The sequence below is a fragment of the Balaenoptera borealis genome (assembly GCF_965194805.1).
Source record: "Balaenoptera borealis genome assembly, chromosome: 5".
In the NCBI taxonomy this organism is placed as follows: domain Eukaryota; kingdom Metazoa; phylum Chordata; class Mammalia; order Artiodactyla; family Balaenopteridae; genus Balaenoptera; species Balaenoptera borealis.
The window spans coordinates 7,268,448-7,284,055 of record NC_138862.1 but is presented as its reverse complement, the minus strand read 5'-3'; the positions used below and the strand labels follow the sequence as shown (position 1 = coordinate 7,284,055).

The 15,608-nt window shown below is 45.2% G+C and overlaps 1 protein-coding gene across 7 annotated transcripts in view; it reads right to left on the bottom strand.

The window, feature by feature from the left end:
• ERG (ETS transcription factor ERG) overlaps positions 1-15,608 on the bottom strand; it is a 280,293-nt gene that overhangs the window by 42,196 nt on the left and 222,489 nt on the right. For all 7 annotated transcript variants that reach the window (XM_082393011.1, XM_082393012.1, XM_082393013.1 and 4 more), the window contains one exon: positions 438-589. In XM_082393011.1, the coding sequence (XP_082249137.1) occupies positions 438-589 (152 nt within the window). The remainder of the gene's footprint in view (positions 1-437; positions 590-15,608) is intronic.

The window sequence follows — 15,608 nt, the reverse complement described above, 5'->3', positions numbered from 1 at the left end:
TTTTTCTGGCTCTCAGAGTCTGTGTTTATAGGTCAGTGATAGCTGGAATTTCAGAGTTTGAGATCAAACAATATAGGGCTCCCAACTTTTAATTTTGCCAGATAAAAAAAAAAAACTTTTAAAGCCTACCTTCTATTATGAATAGCACTTCATAAAAGGAAGGATATTTAACACCAAATAACCTCAGAGAAAAGCCAATTCTTCCTTCGAGAGGTCACTTTTCATGGATTCTCTCTCTCTCTCACACACACACACACACACACACACACTCACACACACCCAGAGCAGTGAACATTTCACTGTGGGTGGACCAACTTCTGCTGGCTTCCATTTACAACCACTGCTCCAGGCAGTGGAGGGTGACCAATGCCAAGGGCGAGAAGAGAGAGCCTGAACGAAGCTCTAGGAAGGCGTGGGTCGCTGACCGAGCCTCTGACCTGCTGGCACGATAACTCGGCGCTCGTTCGTGGTCATGTTTGGGGGCGGCATGTGCTTCTCCTCCATGTAGCCGCTGTAATTCATCGCGACAGTGTCCGTGCTACCCACCATCTTCCCTCCTTTGGCCATGCTGCATTCATCGGGGGAGTTCCTGGAGGGGAAGAAGACACATCTTTCCATTACTGCGGCAACCCAGAGCCCTCCTCCCTGTCTCCGCGTGATACCCAGAGAAGCAAGGAGGGGCAGGGTGGAGGGGCATGAGGAAGGGGGAGGAGACTGTGAAAAGACAAATGCAGTGTCTCTGATGAACTGAATGGCTGTGTTTCCTCCAAATCTATATTTGGAAGCTCTAATCCCAACATGATGGCATTTGGAGGTGGGGCCTTTGGGAGATAATTAAGTTTACACAAGGTCCTGAGGGTGAGGCCCCTATGATGGGATTAGTGGCCCTTATAAGAAGACGAAGAGACCAGATACCTCTCTCTCTCTCTCTCTGTCTCTCTCTCCTCTTTGCCACTGAGTTTATAGTGAGAAGGTGGCTATCCTCCACCCAAGAAGAGAGCTCTCTCCAGACATCAACCCTGCCAGCAACTTGATCTTGGACTTCCAGTCTCCAGAACTGTTGTTTAAGCCCGCAGTCCATGGTATTTTGTGATGGCAGCCCGAGCAGACTAAGACAGTGCCCTTGCTCAGTGGAAGCAGAGGGCAGGCACGTGGGAAGCAAAGCTGCCACCTGGCTTCTATTTCTCCAGCCAGCTCCTTCTGAAATTGTCGTGTCAAACCCCCTTCCGTGACAACTGATTGGAAACACTTGCAAGGAGCAGGGAACTGGCGCTTGTTCTCCCCGTGTGACTGTAAACAGGCCACGCACACAGATGCTGGGAGACAACCCTCAGCAAGGTCTACCCTAGAGTGCATGCCTCTTCACAACCTCAGAACGAAATCCTTGCACTCAATTTCAAATCCCTGCAGCCAATCTTTAGACAAAGAGTTTGACGGCCCCCAGTGTTCCTGGCTTAGGTGCAGGCAGGAAGATCAGAGGAGGGGGCAGGACAGGGGACCCCAGCAGCCCTGTAGGACTGGGATGGGGGGTGAAACCAGCTATGTGCCTGCAGAAAGGAGTCAGCTGCTGGGCCTTGGGGAACAGCTCACAGGGCTGCTGTTCATTAAGACAGCCACGGCCTCTTGGATAAAGACAAACCTGCCTTTCTAAAAAAAGAAAAAAGGGGAATATAAATTTTTAAGTGAGATTTGAAAGTTACTGGACATGGTGAAATCATACATAATGGGGAAACTCCAAACAGAAAATGCAGCTTAACCAGGAAACAGAAAAATGTTTTTTTTTGAGGGATCTTGATGGTTGGGTTATGTCTTCTAAGGTGGATTTCTGGAAATTTCCTCTCAAGTGCTACCCAACACAGTATTTTTCATACTCTTGGGAATCTATGCATCTCCACTGGATTTTAGATTTCCATCCCAATGTCTGAGGCCCTGATGGTTGTGGGCTCCACTCCAGTGAGCCTTCCTTTGTCTCCTCCACGCTTTGTTTGCTGGAACTCTGCAGCCAATTTGCAGAACCTTGGAACTATAGGCCTGGCATGGACATGATCTTCAAGTCAGAGATGGTCTGAGGCATTGAGGCAGAAGGGCACTCTCTGGGTGGGGCAGGACTGAGGTGTGGTGGAGAGGGTCATTCTGACCCAAGAGCTGTGGCAGGGGTGTGGACAGGAAGAGCAGACCAAAGGCCCTGGAAAAAGTTTGTTCAGCGTCTGGTAACTTTGAAAATACAGATGTGTTCTCAGCGTCCCTTGCACATGTCTGGTGCTGATGGAGGGAGCTTAGGGCTGATGATGAGGGAGAAGCAGGTATGTCTGTGGATGGAGGTTATAGTTGGGGTCGTCCAGGACTAAGTTCCTACCATGGGCCTGGAAATACACAACCCTGTTTCATGGCATCCTCACAGCTGTACTAACATGAAGGAAATTTAAAAATAATAGCAGTCGGAGTTCCCACGGTGGAACCCTCTATATTTCCAATGCTGCCTACACGTGCATTATTTCCTCTTGATGCTATTTTTCCTGGCTTCCAACATTTATCTCTAAAAGACCCATCCTAATATCAAAACACTGAATGTCTTCACTTGAGACTTAGTTCCTTTCCCTTTGGAAAATTCCATCAGTTGAGTGGAGTATGTATGTTTTGGTCTATTGGTCTCAAGGAGAGAAGTTACTAGGGAAGAGAGTTAAAGGGGTTTGTTTCTTTAGGAAAAAGACTTTAGATGCTACTTAGGTGATGAGTGTCACTCAAGTAACCTCTGTAAGGTCTAAGATGAGCACTGTTCAGATTCATTTGTTCACTCCTCCATTTAGACCATTTTTTATTGAGGGCCTGCTGTATATCAGGCACCATAAATTCTTTCTTCTCCAGCAAGGCAGTTATCCATCTAAAAAGTTAAAAGTCAAAGAGATGTATAGAATTATAGAAAGAGAAACATGGGGGATTATGGACCCTACATTCCAACTCTCCCATTTTCTTACAATTCTGTTGTTCAATTTCCATCTCTGAGGACTAAAGCTCTAGGAACAAATCAGTTTTCCCATGGCATTAAAATAGATCCCTCATCAAATACAGAGATATAATGAGCTATTAAATTGCATTTTACCAGAGCTTTCCAAAAATATGTGTAAGTATTTAAAACAGGGGCAGTCTTCAATAAGGTTACTTTGTCTTCATCTTATAACCAGAAGACATAATTCATCTCATTAAGCTTTTCCAGCCAGCTTTCATTGTGAAAAAAAACAGCAGAATGAAACCCTATTTTCAAATGTTGTACCTTCAGTTCAATAAAAAAATTGTCTTTTTCCCACTGTATTTTGTTTTAGCTTCAGAGGAAGACAGAAGGGAACCATGTCTGTGATCACTTCAAATAGTTTTTGAATCTAAGTAATAAATCTAACAGAACTCCAACCCCAAAGAGGGGAGAGGTCACCCCATAGGGCCACTGACATATAAGACTCAAGGCAGGTATTCAATAAATACTGGTTAAAGGGGCCCCAGGTGTTCTATTCTCACTGTTCAGTCATTTCGCCTTGTTTTTTCTCTTGGAAATTTTAATAGCAAAAGAGTAGCATATATATATGTCGCCGTGTTCTGAGAGCTTCACAGTTACCAATCCTCACAACAGCCTGGTGCAGCGGCCGCTGGCATTAGCTCCATTTCTCAGAGGTGTAAACTGAGGACACAAAAGAGAAGGGAATTGCTCCAGGTCTCAGAGGCAGGAGGAGGCAGAACTGAGGCTTGAAGCTGGGCAGCCTCTACTCACTGGCCACACTTATAAGCCCCGCACAGACAGCCCCACCCAGTAAAGGTAAGACGGCTAGGATGGCAGCCCTTTAGAAGGTAAAACAGATCTTTATTTCAGAAAGGCATCAAGAAGGCCCTGCCCCACATGTTACTCTGGCTTAAGGTGTGCACTGTGATACGTACACGCTTCATAGTCTAGGCCACCATCCTTGCCCCTGGACTGTTCATTCCCCAGCACAGCAGATGTGTGACCCATCCAGAGCGCATCTAAAAAGACGGAAATAAGAAAGAGAGGGAAATCCTGGGGGAGGATTTTTTTTTTCATGGAATTTAGACACTGCTATTTTAAGAAAAAGAAATCTTAACATGATTCAGAGAATTGCAAAGTGTAGGTTGAAAAGTCTCCCAATAAATGCGTTTTCAGCTCTTTGCCCAGTTGTGGTAAGAAAAGATCCACACTGGAAATCTGCCCCTTGCTTACTGCACTGTTTAGCTCTACCTTCACTGTGCATTCCGAGAAGTCACAGGGAGAAGCTTCCCACAAACCGCCTGGTATCCTACCTGTACCAAGCCTAGAACAGAGGATCTCATGTTCTCTATTCTAACATGGTAAGGGTTTGGGTATTCAGTACATTACTTTGAAATGCACGTAGCAAAGAGTATCCCTTTAAATATGATATTCTTAGTATTCACATATGTGTTCTTTAACAGTTCCTGTGAACGTTCTAAGGCAATTCATTAGGTGCCTGCTCAATGGGTAATTAATTGGTGAATATGAAAGTTCGCTGTCTTATTATTTGGGGCATAAATTTCTTTATTGCTAATAAGCATGGTTCAAGATATTTCTCTCAAAGACTCTACCTTTTAAGGGCATGGCAAAGTGATTATGCAAGTCAAACCACAGTGAGATATCACTTCACACCTGTCAAGATGGCTATTATAAAAACAAAAACCAAAAGATAACAAGTGTTGGTGAGGATGTAGAGAAATTGGAACCCTCGCATACTGTTGGTGGGAATGCAAAATGGTACAGCTGCACTGGAAAACAGTATGGCGGTTCCTTGAAACATTTTTAAAAAAAACAACCATATGATCCAGCAATCCCATTTATGCATATTTATCCAAAAGAATTAAAATCAGGCAAGAGATATTAGCACTTCTAGGTTCACTACAGTACCATTCACAATAGTCAAGATGTGGAAACAACCTATATGTCCATTGATGGATGAATAGATAAAGAAAATGTGGTACACTCATACAGTAGAATACTATTCTCCTTAAAAAGAAGGAAATTTGGAAATAGATGACAGCATGGATGAACCTTGAGAACATTATACTTAGTGAAAAAAGCCAGTCACAGAAAGACAAATACTGCCCGATTCCCCCTTATGTGAGGTATCTAAAAAAGTCAAATTCAGAGAATCAAAGAGTGAAATGTTGGTTTCCAGGAGCTGGGGGAGGGAGAAGTGGTGAAGTTACTAATCCACCAGCATCAAGTCTCAGTCAAGTAGAATGAAAAAGCTCCAGAGATCTGCTGTACTACTTGGTACCTTTGGTCAACAATAAGGTACACTTAAAAATTTGTTTAAAAGGTAGATCTCATGTTGTGTTCTTACCACAATAAAATAAATAAAAAATTATGGTGTCTTAACCATATTCTCAGATTCACATTTTCAGGTCTGGGTTCTATTTATAACCCACAAAACACTGGTCTTGACAACCCCATACAGTATGTGGCACCAGGGAGAGGGAACAGAAGGCAGGAAGACCGCTCACAGCAGGAGAAATCCCACATTGGGCTGGGGCTGCCCTGAGAGGGGGAGGCTGATTCAGACTGAAGAATCTCAGGAAGGCATTGGACAACAGCTGGGGTGCCAAAAAGTTGGGTGTATCGGCCTCCAAGTCCCTTAAAACATCCTTGGGGCCACACAACTTTAGGAGTTTAATCTCTGCAGCAATCTAACAGATTTCCATGCCACTTGTGTGTAATTGTGGTCACTCTAGGAAATAGAGAAATAATGTAGAAAGACCCCCTCAACCTTCATGACAAACAAGATAGGGGGTTGGTGCCCTTCTGGTAACTGGAGACACATGCCCAACTAAGATGGCCTGTTGAGCCTCAATTAATTAATCACTCTTAAGTAGCATTTGGAGAATTAAGGTGAGTTGAGAACATGATCATTGACTTCTTAAAACATACTAGTATTATGAATTAATGATGAAAGAACATGGCAAAGAATATCAAATAAATTGGAAAATCTACTATATTTAAATTAAGGTGAGAAGGCAGACATGCTGCCAAACTCCACTGGGTTCTCGTAGGGTTACAGAATCAGAGGGCTGGGAAACTCCATTCCCAAGCCCCCAGGCAGGACTCTCCAGAAGCTACTTGGATGAACAAATGCTTAGCTTATATTAACATTTTTCTAAGGAGGAGAGTCCAACATTTCCCTCTGCAACTCCAGAGTTATATTTATGTGTATGTGTTGTGGCTCTGAATATACCTTCTTCCCCTGTCCTTCCTCAAACTATGTGACATTTGAGGTGAACTGCAAAAACGCACACAAGACATAAATGATCAAAGGAATGGAAGTGAAGGGTATATGAGGGCAGAAAAGCAATTCACCGAGAGATAAAATCAGCACATTGAGTAAGCTTACTATTTATAGTCGTTCAAGGTAGGACATCAATCTATCTCTGAACTTTCTACTTGCCAAAGCAAAAAAGGAAGTCTATCCTGTGACAATTCAAGGTGTCAAAAAGATACACATGAACCAGTCATTCAGCAGAAGCAAGGCTTTTCCTGGGCTGAAACTTGAGAGAAGTTTCTCTCGTGGCTTCTCTTGAAGAGAACTGGGGGATGCGGCAAGCGGTATCCTTCCCAGCATCCCATAACAGACCTGAGAACATACCACACATAAAGCAGGATGCTCCAATCACACAGCTCTCAGCTGCTTCAGCTACAGGAACTGGGAGACTGTATTTCCTCAGCCAGCGCTCCATGCTTACCATTTCTTGACACTGATTTTGGAAAGAACCGGCCAACCAGAAAAATGGGTGCAAAAATACAAAAAATAAATGATTAAAAAATGAAAACAATCTTGAGAGATGGAATGCTACATATTCCAGTTTCCACAGTCTTCTAATTTATATGTTTTAAATTCAAATTTGCCTCTGGGAAATTTACCTAACGCATGGTGGGCAAACAAATATTTACAGACCTTATTTGGTTCATCTTCTATCCCGTATCTGACTGCTTAACTCATGCTAGGGATGGCTCCAAACACTTTTTATGTATTCATGTTATAGTGAAACATTCAAAATGGTGCTTAACACACAACACAGTAAATGCTATGTGTTAGCTGTTATTATTCATCTCATCCACACAATTCCACGAGGTCAAATACCAACAAGCAGCAGCAATATTACACGTGACTTGCAGAGAGGATGGAGGCAGGTTGTGTCCAAGGTTACACGACCAGCAGTGGAGCAGCTGAGATTTGAACCTACAGAGTTGGGGTCCTGAGTCCAAGGACTTGACCACCATGCTATAGGACCTCCCCTAGTAACTCCACACGAATCGTCTTTCACAGACATAACACATAATGGGATGGACCCTCAGAAGACTCAAGGTCATCACTATTGGGTATTTTCTGAAGAATATCCTGGGAGTGGCCCTGAAGACAGTCATGGATAGGGCGGCAGATGTGAGATGAGTAGGGCCAGCCCTGTGCAGACAAAGGCAGAGCCTCCTGGGAGACGCTAAAGGCGGCAATGTTTATTTGGACATACATACGAATTTTGATAAGTCTGGTTTAAAAAAAAGGTGGCCACCTCGATTTACAGTTCAACATCATATGTTCCTCCCGAAACCTTCCTTGAGGCGCTCAGCAGGGTGCAAGCTCTGCAGAGATGATGGGTGAACATTCATGAGTGTGAGGAAATCAGACAAGAAGTGTCTGTGCTCAGAGAGGAGAGTGGGAATGCCTGTGACTCAGATCGTGGGTCTAAGAAGACAGAACTGAGGACCAGGACAGAAGCTGGACCACTGAGAAAGTAGTCCATCTAATTTTTTTAAGATTAAGTGGACCCCAGCCCAAGACAAAAGCTTCTTTTCGCTGTTTCCATACATAATCCCTTTCTTTGAAAAGGGGTAATGTGCCTATAAAAATGTACCAAGACGTTAAAATTGGGGTTTTGGTTTTTGAAAAACAAAATAAACTTGACATCTGACATTGGTTTTCTCACATCAGCGTCTACTTACAGCAGGGCAGATTCCATTACAGAAACAGCCCGCAGTGAAATGGCCTAGATGCGACCGTTAGCTTGACAAGGATACGCTAGGCCCTGAGCTGAGTGTGAATGGACCTCATTTATCCAGGAATGTCACTGAACGCAGCCCCAAGTGACAGGGCCGAGCTCACCAGCCACCTTAAATCTGTGATCCACCCTCACTTCACAACAGTCAGTGGAGGCGCTCAGGCCTGAGAGAAAGCCCAAGGCAAGTCAACATCGAATTTGGGCGATCGATATAACTTCTCCTAGTGGGTGAATGCAACCCTGCCAGTCCTCTCGAAAATCTACCCATTCTTCAAGCCCCCTCCTCCTTCTCGTTCCTGAATTCCTCTTGCACTTGGAGACGGCTTTCCCCTGCCTTGCTCTCCATCACATGCTGGTGGAGTATTTTTTTTTTCACATTTGAAATGCATATTTTTTAAAAAAAACTTTCATTGGAGTATAGTTGATTTCCAATGTTGTGTTAGTTTCGGATGTACAGCAAAGTGATTCAGTTACACATATACATATATCCATTCTGTTTTAGATTCGTTTCCCATATAGGTTATTACAGAATACTGAGTAGAGCTCCCTGTGCTATACAGTAGGTCCTTATTAATTACCTATTTTATATATAGTAGTGTGTATATGTGAAGTAATTCAGACAGAGAAAGACAAATATCATATGGTATCGCTTACACGTGGAATCTAAAAAAAATGGTACAAATGAACTTATTTTCAAAACAGAAATAGAGTCACAGATGTAGACAACAAACTTATGGTTACCAAAGACAAAAGGGGGGGAGAGGGATAAATTAGAGGGTGGAGTATTCTTGAGCTTTACTTCCAGAGAGTCTGCTTTCCTGCTACCAAAGTCATCTTCCACAAAGACAAGTCCACGCTGGCCACGTGCAACCCAAGCCCTTCCTCGGCCCATAGAGCCTTCCGACAAATCCACACTCCCTAGATTCTCCTCGGCCATCTGGCCCTGGGCCTCCTCAACTCATTCATTAAAAAAAAATTATTAAAGTATTGTTGATTTACAGTGTTGTGTAAGTTTCAGGTGTACAGCAAAGTGATTCAGGTATGCATTTTATACACACACACACATATTTTTTTTCAGATTCTTTTCCCTTATAGGTTATTACAGAATATTGAGTACAGTTCCCTGTGCTATACAGTAGGTCCTTGCTGTTTATCTATTTTATATATAGTAGCGTGTATATGTTAATCTCAAACTCCTAATTTATCCCTCCCCTCCCGTTCCCCTTTGGTAACCATAAGTTTGTTTTCTATGTCTGTGGGTCTATTTCTGTTTTGTATTATAAATAAGTTCCTTTGTACCATTTTTTTTAAAAAGATTCCACATATAAGCAGTATCATATGATATCTGTCTTTCTCTGACTTACTTCACTCAGTATGAGAATCTCCAGGTCCATCCGTACTGCTGCAAATGGCATTATTTCATTCTTTCTTTTGGCTGAGTAACATTCCATCGTACATATGTACCACATCTTCTGTATCCATTCATCTGTGTAACAAACACTTACAGAGCGAGTCTACGCCAGGTACTGTCCCAGGTGCTGGGGACCCAGCAGTGTCCCTGTTCTCGTGGTGCCTGCGTTTGGGTGGGTGAAGCCCCTCTCCCCAGCCCCACATACTCTGCCCTGGAAGACCACGGTCCATATCCCATCCAACCCTTTTGTGGACGAGCAAGCGAATGTCTACTCCCGTGCAGTCTTCAGCCCATTACAGTTTATTAGAATGGCACTATCTTCCCAAATATTCTTTTCAGTTTATTAGGTGACTTCATGTTAAGAACTTGATGATGAAGCTAGACTAGAGAGGCTTTCTTTGGCAGCTCCACCCTGAGAGTCCAAAGAGGTCAGTTCTACGAGAGGGTCCTAAGGAGGCTGGCCAGGGCACGCATCCCAAGTCTGCCTTAAACCTGCATAGGAATCAATCCCTCCTCAGGTGGCTTTCTTCATAAGAATCCTAAAAGCACATACTTAGTCCTAATCGACCGAACCAACTCCTAATCAAGTTTCACGCCATGAATGGAGGTAGTCACCACAAAAGGTATTTTTAGGACCCCAGACAAGGAGGGGATTGTCTGGAAAGCGCCGGGGTAATTTGTAGGTCTGGTTTATTTCTGAATCAGAGGCAGTGGAAAAGCTGCTTCAGAGCCCATGGCCTGAGTAGCGGGTGGAGCTCGGCAGTGATTCACGTAGCACTCTGGGCTCAAACTGAAACTGGAGATGTTTGTCTTCACAGCTGTGTGTTATTTTTACCCTTACTAAATATTCTCTCTTACACCTGGAATTTCAGCCTCTTCCCACCAGGCCTGTTCCCTTCTCCCTTCTCCGAAGCAGTTGAAGACGAAATTAATTTAAAAAGTCACCACCAACAGTTAGTTCTTTGTCCCCAAAAGGGGTTTGAAGTTTCCCTGAGAAAGTTTCATGGTTTAAATGTATATTTCTCTTAACAGCCAAAAATGGGTATCAGCAAGATCACAGCACATTTAGATCTTGAAAACTGAGGAGGAAATGCATCCTTTGGGGACTCATCCTTTAGAATAAAGTATTCTGTAGAATAAGATGTCTACAAATAGTTACCTGACAAAGATGTGGCATCTTTTCTATCTTGTGTGTCTGTGTGTGTGTTTTTCTCAAAACACTTTCATTTTTCAGAGAGGAAAGAATTAAGCCCGATAGCCATTATGGTGCTTCAGGGTTTTATTTTCCTAAAAGGCTATGTAAATTCTGGTTAACCAAGATGATTTTCATTTCAGGATAGAAAATGCCAAGCAGTGCCCTTGTCCCAATGTCAATATCCACAGTGACCCGATGGGATTCACTTACATCATAAGGAAGAGCACGGCTCTTAGGCTGTTCTACAAAATGGTGTCCATCCGTTTCACGCCCCAAGAAATGGCAAAGATGCTCATGAGTGCTACTAAGGAAGGGGGATGAGAAAAAGTCTGCTCCAGACAGAGAGGGAGCCCCAGAGAACTTGGCTCTCTCACTAAATCTTCCCCAAGTGAGGCCCTTTCAATCCATGTCTCAGCCCTGCAGCCCAATGAACTGATGTCTGCAAAGACTCAAGGCCCCTTACAAGTAGGACAAAAGATTACTACCCGACCTCACTAGCACAGTTGGGAAAACCACTAGTTTTCCAGTCTCCAACACTGAGCCGCCCACAGCTTGGAAGGTTTGGAAGGCGGCCAAGCTTAACTAGGAAACATCTTTTATGCCAATCGGATTCAGAACCTTAAGGCAGAAAGGAACAAATGTGATTATAGCTGCAAATTTCACTGTCCTAAAAGAAGACATAAAGTCTTCTAGAAAATGTAAGGAAATATACATGAAGTCAAATCTCAATGCATCAAAGTAGAAAGGCATGAGGGAGACCAGTCCCAGGGAGACGCTTTCAAATGTCAAATATTGACTATTCCACGTAAAATGAGAAAACTGATGTTAAAAGACCTTCAGCCAAGATCTTGTTCTGTGGGCAGGAATTGGGCAAAGCACCTCTTCCAACACAATGACACATAGGGAACTGGAATAGTCACTATCCTAAAACTGAGAATTTTTTATTTTTAATTTCAGCCCAATGAGTATTTACTGAGAGCCACCACGGGGCTCAGACCGTAGGTCTCCCATCAAGCTAATTATTTTTTAAATGTGGTTCTGTTTGGAATCACCTCATGAAGGGAATGTAAAGATGAGTGCAGTTTAATTGATCTGTTATAATAAAGTAAAATGAGAAGAAAGTAAATTTTTTTAACTGTGTAATATATACAAGAAATCAAAATATGGTTGGTGTTTGGATTTAATTGCCTCTCAGAAGACAAAAAATCGGACATATTGCTCATCCATCACCTGGAGAAACTCCACCGTCCCTGCCAACACAGAGGTGACATCTGGCTAAAGAAAGCAGCGCTGAGGGAGGAAGAGGAGCACAGGCCTGGGGTCACATGGCCCATGGCAGGTGGACTTAAGTTATGGAGACGCAATGGTCTCCATGTACAAAATGGGTATAATCTTAATGCCATCTCATAGATTTAATGAGGAAATTGGATGATATGTTGTATCCTAAAATCTATTAATAAATCACAGTGTGTTGTGGAAATATTAATATCACTCCTCTGGGAGTCTTTCTTTCCTGCCTGGAGAAACTGAGTCATACTCTCACATCCCTTCTATGACCAGGCCCAGAGCATCCCTCTGAACTTGTACTTGTCATGCGACCTCACGGAATCTTTTTCACCTTTGATGGACCGTAAGCTTCTCTTAACTCATCTTCATAGCGCACACAGTCTATGATGAAGAGTAAACACCAAATAAACGGTTTAGTGCAGAGTTTCTCCACTTCGAGACTACAGACCTTTGGGGCCAGATGATTCTTTCTGGGGGCAGATGCCGTCCTGTGTGCTGTAGGACGCTGAGTAGCACCTGTAGCCTCAGCTCACTAGATGCCAGGAACGCCTCACAGGTGTGACAGTCCAAACTGTCTGCAGACGCTGCCACATGGCTCACTGGGGGCACAGTCACAGTGGTTGAGAACCACTGGTTTAATGAGTAAGATCCCCTGCACTCAGGCCAGGAGTCCAGAGCTCCTCCTATTTTGCCTGGTGCTTCTTAGAGGTAAGTGCAAGCCCCCTGTGTCTGGGCTGATACTTAGAGGGGCCTAGGCTCGATTCTCAGGAGGATTCCAGTTGTGGTTTGTCCACCCCTCATTTGGGATACACCCCCCAAACCTGGGGCTCAGCCTCACTTCCCTCTTCCTCACTCCATACCCATCAGCAAAAGACATCAGTTCTACCTTCAAAATATATCCAGAATGCAATCACTTTTCCCACCCCTGCATCGCAACCACCCTAATGCAGGCCTCACCATCTCTTACCCTAACTCCTGAAGGGCCTCCTAGCGGTCTTGGCTTCAACACAGGAGCCAGGGAGATCCGGCTAAATCTGAGTGACGTCACGTCCCTCCTTTGCTTACAGCCCCCAGCGGTCTCCTAGGTCGCTCAGAGTGAAGATCAAAGCCCCTCACTGGCCTCACGATCACCCAACCTCATCTCCTATCACTCTTCCCCTTGGTCACTGAACATTAGCCACAACTGCCCTCCAACACTTCAGGCTGACCTCAGGGTCTCTGCACTTACCACTCCCTTTGCCTGGAATATTCTTCTACTGGTTAACCATGGGACCTTCTCCCTTACTGACTTTGGGGCTTTACTCAAATGTTATGTTCTCAGAGATGATCTTTTCAGGCTGCCCTTTCCAGAACTGCCACCCCTTGCCCTGCTTTATTTTTTTTCCTTAGCATTTACCACAATCTAACCTGTTAGCCTTTAATTAGCTATCTGGTTCACTGGCTGTCTTTCCCATTAGAAAGTGAACTTAGAGAGGCAATATTTTTGTGTATGTTTTCAGACTGTATGTCAAGTACCTAAAACAGTGACTGCACATAATAGGTGCTCAGTACATACTTGTTGGATGAATGAATGACTCCGTGCATAACCAGGACGTCTGACACCAAGAGGGACCAATCAGGTAGCCCCCTTTTCTGTCATCTTCATCACACTCCAGATGGCATGCTTTTTAAATATTACATCAAAAGCATCCTGTCATCTGATCCTAGGCTGGAGTTCTTCACAGCACACAGTGAATCTCCTTCCCAGACAAGAGAGAGAGGCGAGGCCCAATCTCTCACCTCACAGGCTCAGCCAGACAAAAGCCACTGCAGTGAGGGGCCAGTGGGGTGCTCCTCCACCTAGGCAGACAGACTTCCTGAGAGCGAACCCTCCTCTGCACTTTGTTCTCCCAGATTATCCACTCTATAGGCCACCTTTATCCAGCTCCGGGGATTCTCATTTTTTTATCTCCCCGGATGCTGCAACGGGGCTGTGTTTCTCAGACCAGTGAGTGTCAGAATCCTGGGGTAGGGGAGGGGGGCTTGTTAAAGCAGGAGTGCTGGGTCCCACTCCCAGAGCTTCTGACTCAAGCAGGTCTGGGCAGGGCCTGAGAATCTGAATCTCTAATGAGCTCCCAGATGGTGCTGATGCAGCGGATCTTAGGGCCCCACTTTGAAAATCAGCGCACCAGGGGACCTCTCACCCAACAGACTCCACCGATAGATTAATGACTCCAGGTGGCTTGGGTACTGGGCTAGGAGCAGGACTCATAGTGTGGCACACAGAGTCATTCAATTCCAGCCGCAGCGAGCCTCCAGGTGGGCAGCACGGAACTGCCGCGACTTCCTGGTGGGCTACCAGGAGTTTTTACTGCCTGTGGAAGGATGAAGGATGCCCAACTCCCCCCGCCTGAGCGTCGACTGAATCTCCGAGACAGGGATGCTGAGAGAGAGTAAAGGCTTGCACACCATACTGCCTGCTTGTGATGGAAGACAATTTTCTTGTGGACCATATGTGAGCGTGCGTGTGCGTGTGCGTGTGTGTTTCTTGATCTATCTTGCCCGTCTACAGTGGCTTGAGTCTTAGGAACCTCCCATAGAATTAAGGCCATCAGCAAGGGGCTCGCTGGAGGCCAGGCAGTTCTGAAGCCCCAGCAGGGCCCTCTGTGAACAGCTGTTCCAGCTGGGCTGCACTGACACGTCTCCACCGTGTGAACACTTGGGGGTTTCTTGTGTGTGAGGCTGGAGTGAAGAAAGGGGAAAGGCAGGGTGTCGGGGACCACCGAAGCTGAGAAATGATGTCTTGTGTCCACACAATGTGCAATTGGATTAGTGTCTGCAAGAATCATGTCTTCTGATACGGCAGCCGCCAAGCCAAACCCACAATTACATCCCTGTTGGCTCACAAGGCATGGTTCCTTTCTCTCCTGTTTTCCTTTTATTATTTTTTATAGAGCTCTGTTATAATGGCAGTAGATCTCATTTCACCACTCGTATTTCATTTCAGGAGCTTGTGTGCGCATTGGGGCTAAGGTTTTGCAGAATTCCATCACTTGCTTGGGAAATTCAGTTCCTCCCTCCTCCAAGCCTTGGCCTTTTCCTCCCAGGGTAATGGATCAATAGGGACAGAGCTGACCATTCCCCAGGGACCGTATCTTATGCGGAAGGAGCTAGGTCATGTTCTGGCAACACCCAGGCTGTACAGGGGGCTCTTCCCCCCGGGGGATGTTTGCAAAAGAGCAACAAGGGGCCACAAAGGTAACAGCCTGCACGTTCCAGCCAAAGTCCGATTTTTGACTTACGTAAACTCCCCCTGAACTCGACTTCAAGAGGCAAGTGTACTGTGCGGAAGTCCACCACACAAAAGCTCAGAGCAAGGCCAATGAGAAGGAGCTACCGGGCTGGGGGCCGGGAGATGCGCTTCTTTTCCTGCCGCAGTCCCTAACTCCGCAAGGCCAATGAGAAGGAGCTACCGGGCTGGGGGCCGGGAGATGCACTTCTTTTCCTGCCGCAGTCCCTAACTCCGCAAGGCCAATGAGAAGGAGCTACCGGGCTGGGGGCCGGGAGATGCGCTTCTTTTCCTGCCGCAGTCCCTAACTCCCAGCACCCCTGGCCTGGGGCCTCCAGGTGGTGGGTGAGGCAGCCACCGTCTCCGGAAAGATGCAGGGAGGAGGC